Source organism: Pseudorca crassidens, chromosome 3, assembly GCF_039906515.1.
Source record: "Pseudorca crassidens isolate mPseCra1 chromosome 3, mPseCra1.hap1, whole genome shotgun sequence".
NCBI classification, from domain to species: Eukaryota; Metazoa; Chordata; class Mammalia; order Artiodactyla; family Delphinidae; genus Pseudorca; species Pseudorca crassidens.
In genome coordinates this window covers 28,187,992-28,208,620 of record NC_090298.1, presented here as the reverse complement: position 1 = coordinate 28,208,620, position 20,629 = coordinate 28,187,992, and the positions used below count along the sequence as shown (strand labels likewise).

Sequence of the window (20,629 nt, the reverse complement as noted above, 5' to 3'; positions counted from 1 at the left end):
CGTACCGCAAAAAAAAAAAAAAAAAAAAGAGTGTGATCCCTGGAGAGGATCCAGGGCAGAAGGCAAATGGACCGAGACCTGGGGGAGAGAAGGGATGAAGAGCTGGGTGAGGAGGGTGCAGACCTAGGAGCAGGTTCTGTAACTGAGGGCAGAGAAGCCAACAGTGGGTTTAAAGGCAGAAGAGTTGGGGTGTAGCTTCAGGACCAGAGGAGAGGCGAGGCAGGGTTGCTTCAATTTGCTCTTATTCCCAGTTCCTCCCTGTAAGGGAGTCCCAGCCAGTGGTGCCTTAAGGCTCTCCAGGTGGCTTCTCCCACCTAACATGCCCTCCTTACTCACATCGCACTATTCCTTTCCCATGATTACCTTTTTCGAGGTTTCTTCCTTGTGCATCTTTGGGCTGTTGACAATCCTCGGGGCATGGAGAGCCCATCCTCATCCCAAATCAGCTGTGACCCTGCAGACTGTCTTCAGTAAAGACAGTTCCCATGATCCCTTGACACCAGCAGTTGCTGAAGGCGTCTTGGGAGGAGGCTAAGTTAGGCCTGGAGATGATGAAGACAGCTGAGAGCATCTTAGTTTAGTCCCCCTCGTCCCCTCCTCCCCAAGAGGTACCCTGAGACAAGAATTCAGGTACCATTAGTTTGTATGGAGGTCGGAGAATCCTGGGAAACACCAGTAGGACATTGGAGGCAGTGAAACAGAGAAAGGGAGGCAGCCAGAAAGGGAGTGTCATTAAGCCAGTTATTATATAGGAGCCAGTGTAGAAGTTGTACTTCCAAAGTTTTCCCGCCCAGGAGGGAAGGCGTTGAGAGTACACACCAGCTCCCACTAGCCATTGCTCCACGCTGCTTTGGGGAGGTGGGGGGATCTGGTTGTTAATTCTCTAAATTCCAAGGAATGGAGGTACTGGAAATAGGGTGGCCAGGGGGCACCACCCAGGTAGAGCCAGAGGGCATGGGGCAGTATCCCACGCTGGGGCTGGGGTGATGCCTAGGGTGGAAGTCAGATACAGTGGGGCACCTCCCTTCTAGACTTGCTTAACACCCGGGATGAAGTTACTGAGTATGCCCCTGAGTATCGGGTGTGGTCATTAAATGACCTATTTTTCCCTAGCACACATCACCAAAATTTGGACTTAATCCATTGACTTCCTAAAACTACCACTCTAGACTCCTCTGGCCTTAATTGGCTTCTCTAGACCTCACCAATGCCAGACCCTCTGACCACTGAATCAAGTCCTGGTCTTATTCACACTGACCTGCTTTGTTTTGATGCTGGGAACAAGGGACCACATTCTCTGAGCATTCTGGAACTCTCCTACGACTAATTGTGTCACTTAACTCAGTGCCCAAACCACCAGCCTTGATTTCTACCTCTTTTATTTAATCATAACCAGAATGTGCGCAACTTTTGTTTGAAATCTTTTTATGGAACTAGAACAATTACTGTATAAATTCACCTTTAATTTTATATTTTAAATGATACGTTTGTATATCTATTGAGTAGATTTGATGCACATAGTAATTTTAAGTCTTTTGGCACAAGAAGTTAATTCAATTTCCACTGTCTGATATACCTCACATACAATTTTTCACTTTTACAATTCAGCATGTTGAAAGAAAAATCTATAATCTAAAAAGCAGAGGAAAGACACAATGTCCCTGTTTTTCAACTCTTGCTGCCAGTATCCATATCTTTAGAATAGGAGATTCCTGAAATGGAATAAAAGCAGCAGCTGCCTGGAATTAGGTGTGTACCTGACCACCTGGATCCCATCTACTTATTGATTCTGTGTGTTTATGTGCTTAGTTCTTCCGGCTGTAGCTCCCTAGACTCTGCCACTGATCTTTATGGTCAAAAGATTAAATTCATATAGAGTTAGGAATTGACAACAATTACAAGTTATGCTAAAATTACCATCTTAATCCCATAATGAGGCATGTTCTGGACTTTTGCTTGCGGCTCCCTAGGCTCTGTGACAAAATGAAAATGATCATGAATGAATGGAACCCATTAAGAACACTCACAGCACAGGCTGGAGGGCTGTGGCCGCAGTGTGGGTGTAGGGTCTATACAAGTCTGGGCGGTGGGACATGAGACCCTTTTAGGAAGAAATGATACGACTTCATGACCCAGAGTTGCTCCTAGGCTGTTCCGTAAGGTTCAATTTCTTTGCTGTAGATTCAAGAGAAAATAGGGACCTTTCTAAGATTTTAGGGAGGGTGAATGACCTGAGGAGGTCAGTGTCATAGAAAGACTAGTTTGCCAGCAACATACAAAGTTGCCCAGAATAGGAGAGCCCAGTGCTGGGAACCCAAACATTAACCCAGGTTCAGGAGATAAGGGCCTGGACTAAAGATGTTCATGTAAAGGGGATGAGAATCATATAAGAACACATTCCAGAGACAGAATCAGAGGCAGAAGGTAGGACATAATGATAAGAGAGGACATGGCTTTCTTGAAACCATGTTTACCAAAATACCACCTTACTTGGAGACTGTCCTATATCATGCTTTCCAGGAAACCTTGAGTTGGAAGGGGTAGGGAGAGTGACTGGACACTTTACACGGGAGTTTTCCCATCAAAAGAGCTGAAAGACCTCCAGGGCTCAGGGCTGTGAGGAAGCATTTAGGGTCAGGAAGCCCCTGTTGGTGTCTATTCCCTCTGCTATGTTTCCACTGGTTTCCAGCAAGAGGATTATTGTTGCTCACAATGTGTTCCAAGACTCCAGACCCCTTACAACCCTCTTTTGAAATAACTGAGGCTAAAACTCCAAATCCAGGGCAGTTTAATTCTCAGTACATCTGCCTGGCAAATGTATCTGTACGTAGCTCTTCCTCACTGTGATTCGTGAGCAGGTCCAATGCAGTTTTGGATCTGAACCAGACAGCAATGTGTCACTGCTGTCAAGCCAGGCTTCAGAAGATGGATCTGTCTTTCCCAGGAGCCCCCTCACAGAAACCATGGCATCTTGGCCTGCAGTGAGAATGGTCTTGCTTGCCACACACTGACAGCACAAATCGTAAAAAAAAAAAAAAAGACAAGCTGGTAGTTGTAGTTAAATTGCCTGGGTTAATAGTATGACCTCTTTATAAACACATTTTTATTTGAAGTGACAGACTAGAAACCAAATATGCCAGTGGGTAAATCGTTTTTTTAGAAGAGTTGAATAAGATGCACATTAGCACCAATAATCCATTGTCACTCTTATGATATGTCTTCAGAAGTGAGACCAGTCTTCTGCTCCATCCTCAAAGGCCCTGAATATTCTTTTAGCTCAAGGTGTTCAAGACTCAGTAGCGGGATGGTTTCTCCAGGTGGTCTCCATGGGCCTAGAGGCTCCTTCTTTGAGGTCAAGGTTATGTTTTCCACTTCCCCCAACACTGGTGCAAAAGAATCGTGTTTACTGAGGAAAACGGAAGAAAACTGATTTACTGAATGAATATATTCATCGTTCTTAATACTTTGGAGATATTCTTACCAACCCTGAAAATCTGACCTTGACATAGAAAGAATATCTCAATAACCCTTCACCCCCTACAACTTTTTAATATGATTCTCATTTCTGTCAAGAAGACCCATGAGGGTGAGACATTCAAGGGGATTTTTTTTCATCTCTGTTCTACCAATCACATTTTTTCATTAAAAATGCTGTATTAGGAGTTGGTTAGCAAAGCCTGGTTATAGAGGTGTGTGTGTGTGTGTGTGTGTGTGTGTGTGTGCGCGCGCGCGCGTGCGTGTGTGCGTGTGCGTGTGTGTGTGTTGTGCGTGTGTGTGTGTGGCCGTGTGATGTGACATAGATTTCTTCCTCTCTTGGGAACTCAGTTTCCTCATTTTATAGATAAAGAGATTGATGGTCATTCCCTTCCACCTAAACGTCCATTAACAGTTGGCTTATTAAATAAATGGGTTTATGTCATTTTGGCAGTTGTTGAAATGCTAAAAAAATGTGGAAAGATATGGAAGGTATATTAAATTTAAAAAGCAATAGTTAAAATAGTTCACATAGTATGATTTCACTTGTTTAAAAAAGTATGTGTATGTGTGTTTATACATGCAAAGAAAGGTTTTGGAAGAGAATCCAAGAAACTATTAACTGTAATTATCTTTGGGACATAGGACTCTGGGTGGAGGGCAATGGAAACTTTTACTTTTCGTTTTATACTCCTCTCTATTGTGGGTTATTTTGTCATGTGTAAAGGAGTCTGGTGGCTATGTTATGGTTCTTTTCGACTCCAAACACCACAATTTTATCTTTTGGGTTCCTCTTAGGTATTCTTTTGCAAAAATATATTACAAATATGTATTGCTTTTGCTCATGGCTAAATCTGCCTCTGTTTACATCTTCTTTCTACAAACTGTTCGGAAGCAGCAATTATATTCAATGAAAGCTTTTATTTTCAATTTGATGTACTTCGCCTTTTGATAAGACAGAATCTATACAAAATATTTCTAATTTTAGATTTTCTTAAGCGGAAGATAAAAGGCAAACTCTTTTGGGTTTTTTCCTCATCTAGTTCTCACTGTTTTTTGTTTTGGCTTGGTTTTTTGTTTGTTTTTAAACAAGGCATATGGTGGTTGCCATATTCTTTAATGCTAGTTGACTTTATGCATGAGCTCTGCTATGAGAAGCTCTGCTATGCTGCAGGGAGCAGTGCTCCAAAGGCATTTTAAACAGTTGCATCACCCTCAATTACATGTGATTAAATATTTTCCCTGAGCTAGTTGTAACTTAATAGTTTCAATGAGCTGTCTCAGGCAAGTGTGTGAGGGCCCAGTGGAATTTAATCAAGTACTTCAGGCCCCATACATCACTCCTTTAGATGGGAGCTGCCAGTTCGAAAAAATAGAGCTGAGGTTGTGGCCTGTACCCAGCTTCTGAGTAAATCGTTCCTGCTGGCCAGATGTTGGTTTTAACTCCTAGGATCCCATGCTGTGTTAATGTCTGAGGGAAAGAGAGCAGTCAGGGCACTTTTAGGTGACAGAGATGCGGGTGTGTTTGTTAGTCAAAAAAAACCTTAGTGTATATCCAGTGGAAAATGATCAAGGTCTTAAAATCAAGTTTTGTATGGAAGAGGTAAAGGAACAGAGAAAATTTAGCTGGGAGGGACGTCAGACATCATCTCATTCAAGCTCTCATCTCATTCAACGTCCTTCATTGTGCAGATGACATTCAAAGAAGTTAGATAAGTCAATGGACATCATGGAGCTCGTTCGTGGCAGTGTAGAAACCAGAATCGGATGTCTGACTCCCATGCCCCAGTACTCCTTACCCAATGCCAGGCCCAGCGTCTTTCCATTCTATCACAGCTATGAGATGACGGTTCTTTTGAAGCATAAACAGGATGAATGCATAAAGGGCTTAGCCTAGAGCCTGGCAAAGAGAGGAAGCCATTATGTGTTCATTCCATTTCTCCCCAGTAGGTCTCCTACCGTAACAACCAATAAGCAAGGATAAGACTGTAGCTAGACTTGATCATGGTCTTTAAGTAGATGTCCTCTGTGCTTTTTCAGAATGTTGGATTAGAACACATGAGAACAACATAAGTTTATGTTTCATCAAAACGTAAGAAAAAATGTGAAAAAAAACCCTTTCTGATGAATATAATTGTCCAGCAATATAAAAAGCTGTGCTCAGAGCTGAGTTTCTCATCACAAGCTGTATTCAAGAGCGCCAGGTGGCAATCAATCCAAGATTCCCTCCAGAATTCTCTTAATGAATTTAAGCTATGATTAAATTACTTCTGAGAGTCTTTAATTTTCAGGCAATGAGGGTGAGCGAAAGGATGTAGCCGCTGCAATGTTTAGGGAGATTAATCTGATAGCAACAAAGGCAGAAGCAGAAATGCTAATGGGAAGCTGGCTAGGGGCTGTAACAGTTTGAACTGTCAACAGAAAATAAATGCTGGATCAACCACAAAAGGTTCAGAGTTCAATCCGCATTTATTTCACCTCTCCTCTCATAAAACTGATTACATAATGAGTCACAAGGCTCCTGAGAATTCTACTCATGGCCATGCTTTTAAAGTTCCCCGTAATTAGTGCATCTGCCAGTCCCAGTAACCACCCAGCAGGAAGACAAGGGCACTAAACTGATGGAGATGCTGGGAAGGGGATGCATGATGAGTCAGAAACAGACTGTGTTTGTTCAGCTAAGCTTGCATGCCTCTCTTCTCTCCTTAGGTTATGTTGACATTGGACTGATTCCAAAAGGAGCCAGGGACATACGGGTAATGGAGGTTGAGGGAGCTGGAAACTTTCTGGCCATCAGGAGTGAAGACCCTGAAAAATATTACCTCAATGGAGGATTTATTATCCAGTGGAATGGGAACTACAAGCTGGCAGGGACCGTCTTTCAATATGAGAGGAAAGGAGACCTGGAGAAACTGATGGCCACAGGTCCCACCAATGAGTCAGTGTGGATCCAGGTAACGCAGAAGCAAAGGAAACTGCTGACGTGTGCACTAGTTAGGATCTTTCTAATTTTCTTTACCAAGGTGTTTGCTAGGGGATATTCATTAAGAATCCTTAGGGGCTTCCCCTGGTGGCGCAGTGGTTGAGAGTCTGCCTGCCGATGCAGGGGACACGGGTTCGTGCCCCGATCCGGGAAGATCCCACATGCAGCGGAGCAGCTGGGCCCGTGAGCCATGGCCGCTGAGCCTGCGCGTCCGGAGCCTGTGCTCCGCAACGGGAGAGGCCACAACACTGAGAGGCCCGTGTACCACAAAAAAAAAAAGAATCCTTAAACTTTCTCTTAGCAAGGAACAGGGAGGGAAGTGAGATATTAGTTTATGCTGCTAATCCTTTATTGCCTAAAATTGGCAAAACGCTTGTGATGAAATGCCACGGGCCCTAAAATCATCTGTTGAATTTAGTTTCCAGTATAGTTGACAGGCTATTTATTTCAGTGTGTGTTCCTCAGGTATAAAAGGGATGCTACCAGTCTATGTCAGCCTGGCATGAGTTTCCAAACAGCTTTCCAGCAGTGGTGATGAACTGACATGGTTCTTTCACATGTTATCATGCGGTTGTCCTCAGGCAAAATGTTTGACTTCGTGAAACTCCTGGAGAAGAGAGGGGTAAAGACGTAGCATGTGCTCTTCAAAGGCACAAGTGATTTGTCTTTCATACTAGCAAAGAGCTGTAGAAAAGGAGCGGGGTAATTATAGCAGCAGAGCAAGGCAGGTTGGGGCTGATGGATGGCCCAAGACAGTCACATCTAACTATAATTCAGAAGTTAGAAGGAAGTCATTTCAAAGCCAGAGATCAGAGCATTCACAGAAGCTGGAGGTCAATGCTTGACAGCTATGATCCGTAAATGTCAGGAGACCTTACATCTTATAGGCCCGCCCCCTGGAGCAACAAGTCTACCACCTCTAAGTGTGAGATTAATCCATTTCAAACATGTGGTAAGTAGATTGCCTGCATGAGAGGGAAGTGAGGGGAGGGTCCCAAATTCTGTCTCCAATTTTATGCCTAAAACCCATGACCATTTTAATCCCAGAGCTATATGCTTTCAAGAAAACTAATCAGCCTGAGAGCTAGAGAAGGGCACCATAAAGCAACAACAACGGCAACAAAAGTTACTGTTTACTGAGTGCTAGCTATATGCCAACACCGATCTAATCATATCTAGTCACATTACTTTCGTTTGTTTAACCCTTAAAAGCACCCTATTAGTCATGCTGTGATTATCCTCACTTTGTAGATGGGGAAAGTAAGGCACAAAGAGATTAAGTAACTTACCCATAACCACAAAGTTAGCACATACGCAAGGGCACAAGGTGACCTACCAGCCTATTGTTGGAAAGGGCACTCTGGTCATTCCCTCAGAGTAATTCCCGTATGATTAGGCCTCCCATGAATACCCATGAGAATTCAGTCAAGAAATAATAGAATAGGAGCAGATTAACTATAGACATATGTAGACATGCAGGTGGAAGTATTTATGTAATGGTATGTATTCCAGTGCACACCTCCATGACTACTTTAAGATGATGGACATTGTACAGCATTTTTATATGACTGTGGTTTGCGGTATAAAGTCACAACAGAGTTTGACATGACCCCGCTCTTGTCCTTTAGCTTTTATTCCAGGTGACTAACCCAGGCATCAAGTATGAGTACACAATCCGGAAAGATGGCCTTGACAATGACGTGGAAAAGCTGGTGTATTTCTGGCAGTATGGCCACTGGACAGAGTGCAGTGTAACGTGTGGGACGGGTGAGAACAGCTCCTCTCTCTTTGAATCCACGTCAGTTTCAGAATAGGCCATGGAGGAAGTTTAAGCCAGCAGTTTGCACTCTCGCCCCTAGGTCTGCAGGGTTCCACAAAGATGGCCCAGGGGCCTCAATGGGGAGTAAATGTGTTGGTCATGGTCTAAAGAAAGAGGCACTTTTTCTTTTATCAGGTTTACTGTCCTTCATGAAAGGTTTTGTTTGCAGAAAGGGTTACATGTCTTTTTTTAAAAAGCAGACCAGAAAGGTTTATAACTTCTCTGGTTGAGGACCTGAGGACCACAAAAGTCAAACCACCCACCATAGGTATCCTTTAAATCATGGCCAAATCCAGACCATAACTGTCTCTCTTAATTCCTAGCCCAGTGTTCTTCTGTCTCCAATTTACCAGTTTTTCATAGCTACAAGAAAAACAGTTTTCTCTCATAAATCCAGCATTGGAGAGCTTCCTTTGCTGTCAAGTGTGTCAGGATGGGACAAGTTCTGCTATGGTAACAAAGAAAACAAAATCTTAAGAACACAATGAAGGTTTATTTTTAACCCAGTCTAAATCTGGCACAGATTAGATGGCCTTGCTTCCTCTTGTAGCTGAGACATCTGAAGTTGCCCCACAGGGGAAGGGAGAAATTGAAGAGGCAGACTGGCCCTTAACAACGGCCTGGGCCTGGAGTGACGCAAACCACTTCTGCTCACGTTTCATTGGTTGGCCTCAGCCCTGTGGGCACAATCCAACTGCAGAGAGAGGCTGGGAACTGTAAAGGAGTGTGTGTTTGTAGAGTGCGGACTCTTGTGGCCGCAGTGCTAGATGAACATTTCTGGGGCCGCTGGGGGCAGGGGTCGGGGCTGTTCTGGTACTTGGGGCTCTTCACTCATTTGGGGGCTTTAATAGTAGACTCGGCCTCTCTTTCTCCTTTTGGATCCTGTCCAAGTCTGTTCGGGAACTTTCTGCCTCTATTGTTACTGCTGCTTATAAAACTAGGACAACTATTGGCTGAAGTACCAGAATCAGCAATGTAGCAGAGGGAATCAAAGTGATGGAGAGAAGGGGTCAGGAGAGCACAGCCTCCACCTCCCTGGCTTCCCTCTCGTGTACTTTGCTCCATTTGTTCACTTGCTCCTTCCACCCGCCCACCCCCACCCCCCAGGAAGTAGTCGTGGAAAGAGATCCAGGGACAGACATTGAGTCGTGGCCCATCAGCCTTGTGAACAACTTTCGTATTACTGATTTCTTTCTTTCCCTCCTTCAGTATAGAAAACCAACAGCTCCCTTTTAGAAATCACAGGAATCCTATGTTCATTTCAAAATGTGTGACATCTTGAAAATCCTGAACCTCTGGAAATCTGTCTAGGTCAAATCTGACAGCAGCCGTAAAGGGCATCAGTAAGAGTCAGCCCTGCTCTTCCCACTGCTGCCCAGGAGGGCTAGGATTTTTTGCTGAGAAGCAAAAGCAATTTAAGCAGAAAATAAGTAGGTGAAAAATATTTCCCTGAGGAGAAGTTGGGAGGAAAATGAGGTCATCGGGACTGTAGTTCACAAATACTTTTACAATTTTGCATCCCTTTTGTTCTCTTTTTTGCAGTGATGTACAGGTTTAAGCTTTAAGTTTAAATCATTTATTCCAGGACACCACGGAGAGAAACTCAGCCAGTCCTGCCTGAGCAGGGCCTTCTCAGAGAAACACGAGATTATCCACCCCACACCCCCTTCTATTTCAGCATGGGCCGGACCCTTTGCATTGCTTGTGTAGTATTTCAGAGCGTGGGAAATACAATATAAATGGCTGATTTGTGCAGTGGTCATAAAGATATATTCGTATTTAGCAAGGAGATGAAACAGCCCTACCAAACAGCAGGCGTTTGGCTTTGATACAGCCTGATCCTTCAGGAGCATCTCTGCCTGACTTGGGCAAATGTCACTCTGGTTATTAAACCTTAACAGATGCTATCGTAGTGCCCATGTGCCTACCTGAATTTCAGCCATGCTATCTATTTGAATTCTGGCATAGAAGGATGGCAGCATATCTACCTTCACGCTCTCAGACATAGAGAATGACATGCTAATATTCACATAAGACACTCACTGCTAAATATAAAGATGGAAGACTGCCCAAAACACTGAATCATTCAATGATGTATTTTTATTTCCTTTAAGTTAAAACTTTCTATATTATAAAACTAAGTTAAATATGTTACTGAAAAATTAAAGTCACCACCCTAACATACATGCACTTCGGTACTTTGCTTTATTGCCTTTCAATATTATTTTCTCTCATCATAGATGTATATAGTTGTGTGCATATGGATGTATTTATGTACATATACACATGTTTTCACTTAACATCATAACGTGGGTACCATTCCATGTGTTATTCAGTCTCCATAGCTATCATTTTTGTGGATACATTATATTTCACTGGCAAGACAAAACAAAATTCCCTTAGCCGGTTCCTTATTGATCATCATCCTCTGATGAGCATCTTTGGGCCCATGTAAAGAATGATCTCATTAAATTTTAATTTGTAGATGGAATGTCTAGGTTCAAAAAGTAACATACTTATACCAAATGTTAAGAAACTTATTACCACATTGATTCCCATCAATTGATTCCCATTGATTCCCAAGGTTACAAACAGGTAGTAGCAATTATTTTATTTTACTTTATTTTATTTTGTTATCGTGTTATTCTAGTTTTACACTTTTTCACGGGAAAATACTGCAAAGGCCCCAGCAAAAAGGAGAATGCAATAACAAATTCCTGTAAATCAACCACTCAACTTTATCAGATCTTATTATGTCATGTTTGTTTCAATCTTCATTTTTAGAGTAAGAAGTTGCACAAATACAGTTGAAGAGCACGGTCTAACTCCACTCCCTTTCCTTTTCCTCCGGAGTTAACTAGGGTCAATGTTTTATTTCCATGTGGGAGAAACACTAGAAGGGAACTAAAAGAGATAGAAGATCTTGGCAGTGGTCTAGGGAAGTAATAATAGTGGCTTGAACTAAAGCTAAGGTGGTACAGATGGAAAAACCATGAAAATGTGGACATATTTAGGAGCTGTACTAGACTGAACTTAATGGTTGATTCCATTTATCTTTTGACAGAGAGTGGTTTGTGCATGAGGAAGGGTTGAAGGGTGACCCCCAGTGTTCTCCTTCACATAACTGGCTAAATGGTAGTGTCACTCACTGAAACAGGGAACATGTGACAAGAAACAGATCCCAAGAGGAGTTTATGATTATATGAGTTCAATTAAAGTGCCTATGAGATTTCCAGGTGAAAATGCCCAAAGGCAGTAAGTAACATGCTTATTTTAAAAAGTAGGTCAGACTGCCTACCTTTGCCAGTTTGGCTGCTATCACAAAATACCATAAGCTGGGTAGCTTCAACAACAAACATGTATTTCTCACAGTTCTGGAGGCTGGGAAGTCCAAGATCAAGGTGCTGGCAGATTCGGTTCTTAGTGAGAATCTTCTTCCTGGCTTGTAGATGGCTACCCTCTCTCTGTATCCTCACATCTCATGAGTCTTTTTCTTTTTATAAAGGCATCAGTTCCGTCATGAGGACCTTACCTTCATGACATAATTACCTCCCAAATGTGCCGACTCCAAATACCATGACACTGGGGGGTTAGGGCTTCAACATATGAATTTTAAGGGGACACATTCATTCCATAGCACTGTCCTAACAAACTTATTTTATCCAGAGTGAACTCCTGTTGTAATTATTTTGTTGTCTTTCTTGGTATTATATTTCTTTATGGATTTTGGAATAGTAATTTACAGACCTGATTTGAGTGTGATTTCCTTTTAGTTTCTTTTATTTTTCTCTTTCCTGTCCCTTTCCTCCCTTTTTCTCTCTGTGTGCACCCACTTTTTCTAGTTTTTGCAGTTTTTTCCTGACCACACTGTGGGACCTCATTTCAGGACAGGACTTGCTAAAGTGGTTCAAAATTGCCTCTCCTAGTGACATTGAAAATACGTTAGGAATTATCACAGAGCCAGTCTGGCAGATGGGCTGAGCGCTCGCATGAGAAGCTGAGTCCTTACTTTGCAAACTTCCTAGGCCTGAAAGTCATCAAGAGTTAAGGCTCTAAGAAGTTTGTGGTGATGGTGGTCTCCTTCCCATCTCAGGCGGAGCAGTTAAAGCCCTCGTATTTCACAGGGGCTGCGCACATGGCCACCACCCACCAACAGCTTCTGGCTGAGAGCCTGGCAAACCCTTCACCTAAGTCCTGCTCACCCTTTTGCCGGGATGTTTACCTACATTTAAGCATTGTGACATTTTGGTCTTCCCTTTTTATATAGTTATAATTTAATATCTTTTATAATTTATACTTTACATATAATTTACATTGTGCATTTGGAGCAAAGAGCTGCTTAAGTATAAATTCAAGAAGATGGGGTTTCCCTGGTGGCGCAGTGGTTGAGAGTCCACCTGCCAATGCAGGGGACACGGGTTTGTGCCCCGGTCCGGGAAGATCCCACATGCCGCAGAGCAGCTGGGCCTGTGAGCCATGGCCGATGAGCCTGCGCTCTGCAATGGGAGAGGCCACAATGGTGAGAGGCCCGCGTACGGAAAAAAAAAAAAAAAAAAAAAAGATGTAATCAGTCTTTGGCTTCTTATCTGGATGAAGGCTTTTGGAGGAGAACCAAAACAACGAGTTCCAAGGGGAAGATGAAGCTCTGCCTCCGCTGGCTCAGTCCTGACCCTGCCAAGGAAGAAGGGCCCGGTGGGGCTTTGCCTGTGCCCATCCACCCAAGGCTGTCACACGTCTCTAAGTCAACAGCCCTCCCCTTCCCAACCAGGCAGCTTGTGTTTACAATCAGCTTCTTCTAGCAACTCTGTATCTGTTTGCTTCAAGAGAATATTTTGCCTCCACATATGCACCCCTTCTCCTTTTTTAAAGCATGGATTTAAATGAAGATGCCTCCAGGAATGAGGACAAAATGAGTATAGTTACAGAAGAATCCAAAAAATACAATTTGAGGGAAAATGCAATAATTTTTGATGAGATGGGTGAAGGACAAGAAGCGAGTTATGTCGATTATTGTAGACACAATTTTGTGATTAAATCTGGAAAAAAGGCAGCCTGTTCTTTCTGTTTTTATTTTATTAACAGCTGAGGTAGTTAAAGTTATTTAAAATAAAATAAAATTTGTGATTCAAAAAAAATTCACCAAGATGTTATTTCCTTAGTTTGACTATTTAAACATTTTTATCATCTTTGTTCAAGAGCAGAAATCCATATGAAAAATTGGCAAGAGTATTTTATAAATTTAGCTGTCATCAAAGCCAGCCCACTTATTTTCCACAGCCCACTTTTCCAAGGTAAAGAGGACCCAGAGTATACCAGCAACAGGCCTCTCTCTCCACTAGTGTTCGTTCTTCTGTCCTCTCCACCATATTTGCTTTCACTCCTGCCTTATCTGTGGGGCATGACTTTGGGGTGACTCTGGGAGAATTTAGGACTAGCTGTCCCTTGGGAAAGGTTGGAAGGGAATGGAATAGCAAGTGCTACCATTCATTACAAGAGGCTTGTTGAAGAAAATTTACCCTGGTCACCCATCCAAAGATCAACCATGAAAGTGCAACCAATGGATTATCTGTGGAGGAACAGCTGCAGAAATGGCTTGACACAGATGCTGGTCTCAATAGGAAGCTTCAGGACTCCTTATTAAACAAAAAAAATATTTTGGCAAAACCTCAAGATCACTTTCCTAAAAATGTAAAAGCCATAGTTTTGCCCCATGGCAACCCTAGTACTGCAAGAATCTGTCAGTTGTAATATATTCTAACCAGAATTCCCATGTGTCTTATAAAACTTACAGCAATGGCACTACTGTCAGACTGTCATCACTTCTGAATGTGACCTTTGCCAGTTGTGTGCTCTGTTGTCCCCTCTGTGCTGTGTTTTTGGTCTAGGAGCACAACAATGGCTTGCACAAAAGGGAGAACGTTTTCTCCTGCCCCACCCTGGACATCACCCTGCTTGGCTGAATTCTCTTTGGAGCGTAGTCATTGTTCCTTTGTTTAAGGAACGTCACATTCTGATAGGAAAAGGCAAATACTGAAAACTCCACTGACATATATACACTAACATGTATAAAATAGATAACTAATGAGAACCTGCTGTATAGCACAGGGAACTCCGCTTCGCTGTACAGTAGAAACTAACACAACATCATAAAACAACTATATCCCAATTAAATGAAAAAAGAAAACTCCAAAGACCATGCGAAGCTCCTGGAGATTGCTTGAACTGTTCTAAGCTGCCCTAGAAACTAGATCATGTTCATTAGAAATAAATACATGTAGAACAGATACTTACATCACTGAAGCTAGTTCTTACAGAGTCTGACAGTATTCCTAGTAAGGCTCAAAATAATCACGTGCATTTGAGATATGTCCACATATCCTTGCTAAAGCGTGAAAATAATAAATAAGGGCACATATTTCACTCTGATCCTGATGGGTGACCATATAGTGATGTTTAGAGGACAGAAAATCAGAGTCAGATACTTCCTTGACTTTTTAAAATTGCGCTCGGTGCTAATCCGTCTGACTTTGTCCTCTGTAACTGTCAGGTAGGATCAACCAAGTCCAGATATTGATCTCTAAAAATATCTGGAGGATTTTTTTTTTTTTTTTTTTTTTTTTTTTTGCAGAATGCTGGCCTCTCACTGTTGTGGCCTCTCCCGTTGCAGAGCACAGGCTCCGGACGCGCAGGCTCAGCGGCCATAGCTCACGGGCCCAGCCACTCTGCAGCATGTGGGATCTTCCTGGACTGGGGCACGAACCTGCGTCCCCTGCATCGTCAGGCGGACTCTCAACGACTGTGCCACCAGGGAAGCCCTGGAGGATTTTTTTAATATGTAGGACTTCATAAAAATAGTAGGATTTATTGAGATGCATTTAAACATATGCTATGGAATGAGGATTATATAGTTTACCACATGCATAAATATATAAAATAAACTACGAGTGATACACAGTGGAGACCTGAAAACCTTCCAGTTGTACTTCACTAATAAACTAATGGAAACTCTTAGCCCAGAGTAGCTAATCTGCTTTTTTTAGTGATTGCCCTAGAGTTTGCAATATATGTTTACAGCTAATCCAATCCACTTTCAGATAACACTGTACCACTTCAGTGTTACGAGTACTTTATAATAACAAAATTATAGGCAGTATGAGTACCTTATAATAACAAAATAATCCTGGTTCCTGCCTCTCGTCCCTTGTATCATTTCTGTGATTCATTTCATTTCTATATGTGTACCTAAACACATATACATATATATCATATATACATAAGCATCATAATCAAAATAATTGAATACATTATTAGTATTATTATTTTGAACAAACTGTTTTCTGTTAGATCAACTCAGAATAGGAAAAAGGAAAGTTTTTATTTAACCTTCATTTATTGCTTCTTTAGTGTTTTTCCTTTCTTTATATAGATCCAAGTTTCTGATTTTTAATATTTTCCTTTTTTTTAAAGAATTTCTTTTAACATTTCTTTCCTGCAGGTCTATTGGCAACGAATTCCTTCAGTTTTTGTTTGTCCGAGAAATTATTTCTCCTTCACTTTTGAATGGTAATTTCACAGGGTGTGGAATTCTAAGTTGGTGGGGTTTTTTCTCTCAACACTTTAAATATTTCGCTCTGCTCTCTTCTTGCTTGCGTGAGTTCTGAGAAGTCGCATGCAGTTCTTTCTTTGTGCCTCTGTAGGTAAGGTGTTTTTTCCCTCTGGCTTCTTTCAGGACTTTTTCTTTGTCTTTGATTTTCTGTGATTTGAAAGTGATATGCCTAGGTGTAGTTTTTTGGGGTTTCGGGGGGGCATTTATTATGCTTGCTGTTTTGGGGTATCCTGGATCCACGGTTTGGTATCTGATATTAAGTTGCCGAAATTCAGGTTCCTGTGGTAGTCAGCTTATGAGTCTATACTCTGGAAAGTTGGAAAGTTCTGACTGCCTCTATTCACTCGTCTGTCTCTCCAGAGAGCAGCTGTTTGCCCTGTGCCCTTTCCTCTCTCATATCCAAGAAGCATTGTTGATTTTTCAGTCTGTTCACCTATTTACTTGTCATTACAACAGAGTGGCAACTGCCAAGCTCCTTACATGTGGAACCTTTAACCGGAATTCTTTCCAAGGTGGCTAATCTAATATTCTCTTATTCTACTGGTCATCTTAGTCCCATCCCATCCCATTTTTATCACATGCAGCCAGCAGAGATTAGTCCCTCCCCTGTTTCCAGGGCCTTAGTTTTATTCCCTAATAGTGCACTTGCTGGGGATTTCTCAGTTGGTTTCTCTGAAGGCTTGCTTTTCTCAACGTATCCTGCAAAATGCTGAATGTTTGCTTTTCTTGTTAACCCTGTGAGTTTTGTGAGATGTTGCAGGCCTCTGACTTTCTTTAAGTGTGTGCTTTGCCTGATTTGTACACAGTGGCTGCAGAAGAGGAGTTATAAGAAGGAAAGAATACTTCTTGATCGTGGTAAATTTTGAAAATGGTTCCTACCTGGTTCCATTAAGCATTCTTCAAGCACCAGCGATGCTCTTGTTTGAGCATTTCTTACGTATTTCTTATATAATTTCTTTCTGACCATGACAGTCAATGTATGTAATCAATTCATTGGGATTTCAGGGAGGAAAAAACTATCGGCTTTGAGTCTTACCAATGTTGTGAGAAGTATGGGTTTCAGCAATGGATAAGAGAATCAATGTGTTTGAGCTCTTGCAGTGATGGGACTCAAGTTCTTGACTGAGCCTTCATTATGAAGGATAGATCTGAACTCATTGATCAAGGAAATCAGAGATGAAGGGGGTCAAAGAGCCAGAAAATACAAAGTAAATATTTAGTGGGAACTGAAATTGAAAGTTGGTAGATTTAGGATGGACTTGTCAACAAGATATATGGTTATACAGTTCCTACCCTTGCCATCTTCTATGAAGTTACATGTTATTTCTGTATATTGTAAGGGAATTGTGGCAGTGCCCTCTGTTGAGTCATAGAATTTTTATCATCTCACATTATTAAAATCAATGTTATATCCAATTTTAGGAGAATTATAGATTATGTCCTAGTGTAAAATTTAACTTATACTGTTTAACTTGTACTCAAGTGGTTATAAAAAGAGATCTTGGAATTTGTCAGTATTTTAAAAACCATGTATACAGTACTTTGAATCTCTTTCAGGTGATATGATTAAATATTCAGTGCTTGAGTACCTTTGATCTTAAATTTTGATATAGTAGGAAATATTGCATTTTCTGCCATAGGTGGTTACAATAAATTGTCTTCACTTGCTTTCTCTATACCCTTCCTAACTTGAATTTTTGAGCGAGGAAAATCTTATATGAACTAAATTAACCATATAACAGGCTCCCTTTATTTTACAATCTCAGTATTGAATTGAGAATATGATGAGCTATGTAACTGTTTTATTTCGTTTTGGTTTTGGACATAAGAAACTTTATTGCTCTTATATCAAGGTATAATTTCCACTTGAGATGATCAGGTTCAGGGGTATATGAAGATAATTCTATTTTTTAACATCTTTATTGGAGTATAATTGCTTTACAACAGTGTGTTAGTCTCTGCTTTATAACAAATTGAATCAGCTATACATATACATATATCCCCATATCTCCTCCCTCTTGCGTCTCCCTCCTTCCCTCCCTATCCCACCACTCTAGGGGGTCACAAAGCTCCGAGCTGATCTCCCTGTTCTATGTGGCTGCTTCCCACTAGCTATCTATTTTACATTTGGTAGTATATATAAATTCATGCCACTCTCTCACTTCATCCCAACTTACCCTTCCCCCTCCCTGTCTCCTCAAGTCCATTCTCTACGTCTGCGTCTTTATTCCTGTCATGGCTCTAGAACCATTTTTTTTTAAGATTCCATATATATGTGTTAGCATACAATATTTATTTTTCTCTTTCTGACTTACTTCACTCTGTATGACAGTCTCTAGGTCCATCCACCTCACTACAAATAACTCAATTTCATTTCTTTTTATGGCTGAGTAATATTCCATTATATATATGTGCCACATCTTCTTTATCCATTCATCTGTCGATGGACACTTAGGTTGCTTCCATGTCCTGGCTATTGTAAATAGAGCAGCAGTGAACATTGTGGTACATGACTCTTTTTGAATTATGGTTTTCTCAGGGTATATGCCCAGCAGTGGGATTGCTTTGTCATACGGTAGTTCTATTTTTAGTTTTTTAAGGAACCGCCATAGTGTTCTCTATAGTGGCTGTATCAATTTACATTCCCACCAGCAGTGCAAGAGGATTCCCTTTTCTCCACACCCTCTCCAGCATTTATTGTTCGTAGATTTTCCAGTGATGGCCATTCTGACTGGTGTGAGGTGGTACCTCATTGTAGTTTTGACTTCCATTTCTCTAATAATTAGTGATGTTGAGCATCCTTTAATATGTTTGTTGGCAATCTGTACATCTTCTTTGGAGAAATGTCTATTTAGGTCTTCTGCCCATTTTTGGATTGCATTGTTTGTTTTTTTGATATTGAGCTGCATGAGCTGCTTGTAAATTTTGGAAATTAATCCTTTGTCAGTTGCTACATTTGCAAATATTTTCTCCCATTCTGAGGGCTGTCTTTTCGTCTTGTTTATGGTTTCCTTTGCTGTGCAAAAGCTTTGGAGTTTCATTAGGTCCCATTTGTTATTTTTGTTTTTATTTCCATTTCTCTAGGAGGTGAGTCAAAAAGGAACTTGCTGTGATTTATGTCATAGAGTGTTCTGCCTATGTTTTCCTCTAAGAGTTTTATAGTGTCTGGCCTTCATTTAGGTCTTTAATCCATTTAGAGTTTATTTTTGTGTATGGTGTTAGGGAGTGTTCTAATTTCATTCTTTTATATGTAGCTGTCCAGTTTTCGCAGCACCACTTATTGAAGAGGCTGTCTTTTCTCCATTGTATATTCTTGCCTCCTTTATAAAAAATAAGGTGACCATATAGCGTGCGTTTATCTCTGGGCTTTCTATCCTGTTCCATTGATCTATATTTCTGTTTTGGGGCCAGTATCCTACTATCTTTGCTACTGTAGCTTTGTAGTATAGTCTGAAGTTCGGGAGCCTGATTTCTGCAGCTTAGTTTTTCTTTCTCAAGATTGCTTTGCTATTCGGGGTCTTTTGTGTCTCCATACAAATTGTGAAATTTTTTGTTCTAGTTCTCTGAAAAATGTCATTGGTCATTTGATAGGGATTGCATTGAATCCATAGATTGCTTTGGGTAGTATAGTCATTTTCACAATGTTGATTCTTCCAATCCAAGAACATGGTATATCTCTGCATCTGTTTGTATCATCTTTAATTTCTTTCATCAGTGTCTAATAGTTTTCTGCATACAGGTCTTTTGTCTCCTTAGGTAGGTTTATTCCTAAGTATTTTATTCTTTTTGTTGCAGTGGTAAATGGGAGTGTTTCCTTAATTTCTCTTTCAGATTTTTCATCAGTAGTGTATAGGGATGCAAGAGATTTCTGTGAATTAATTTTTGTCTCCTGCTACTTTACCAAATTCATTGATTAGCTCTAGTAGTTTTCTGGTAGCATCTTTACGATTCTTTTTTTTTTTTTTTTTTTTGTGGTACGCGGGCCTCTCACTGCTGTGGCTTCTCCCGTTATGGAGCACAGGCTCCGGATGCGCAGGCTCACCAGCCATGGCTCATGGGCCCAGCCGATTCACGGCATGTGGGATATTCCTGGACCGGGGCACGAACCCGCGTCCCCTGCATCAGCAGGCGGACTCTCAACTACAGTGCCACCAGGGAAGCCCAGGATTCTTTATGTATAGTATCATGTCATCTGCAAACAGTGACAGCTTTATTTCTTCTTTTCCAGTTTGGAATCCTTTTATTTCTTTTTCTTCTCTGACTGCTGTGGCTAAAACTTCCAAAGCTATGTTGAATAATAGTGGTGAGAGTGGACAACCTTGTCTTGTTCCTGATCTTAGAAGAAATAGGTTAATTTTTTCACCATTGAGAACGATGTTGGCTATGGGTTTGTCGTATATGGCCTTTATTGTGTTGAGGTAAGTTCCCTCTATGCCTACTTTCTGGAGGGTATTTAACATAAATGGGTGTTGAATTTTGTCGAAAGCTTTTTCTGCATCTATTGAGATGATCATATGGTTTTTCTCCTTCAATTTGTTAATATAGTTTATCACATTGATTGATTTTCGTATATTGAAGAATCCTTGCATTCCTGGGATAAACCCCACTGGACCATGGTGTATGATCCTTTTAATGTGCTGTTGGATTCTGTTTGCTGGTATTTTAGTGAGGATTTTTGCATTTATGTTCATCAGAGATATTGGCCTGTAGTTTTCTTTCTTATGACATCTATGTTTGGTTTTGGTAT

At 41.2% G+C, this 20,629-nt stretch overlaps 1 protein-coding gene across 3 annotated transcripts in view; it reads left to right on the top strand.

The window, feature by feature from the left end:
- ADAMTS12 (ADAM metallopeptidase with thrombospondin type 1 motif 12) overlaps window positions 1-20,629 on the top strand; it is a 393,951-nt gene that overhangs the window by 273,639 nt on the left and 99,683 nt on the right. The window contains exons 15-16 of one of the 3 annotated variants that reach the window (XM_067730476.1): window positions 6,184-6,428; window positions 8,086-8,224. In XM_067730476.1, the coding sequence (XP_067586577.1) occupies window positions 6,184-6,428; window positions 8,086-8,224 (384 nt within the window). Of the gene's footprint in view, window positions 1-6,183; window positions 6,429-8,085; window positions 8,225-20,629 lie in introns of those variants that run through there. The other 2 variants (XR_010941915.1, XM_067730477.1) reach the window with 2 other exon arrangements.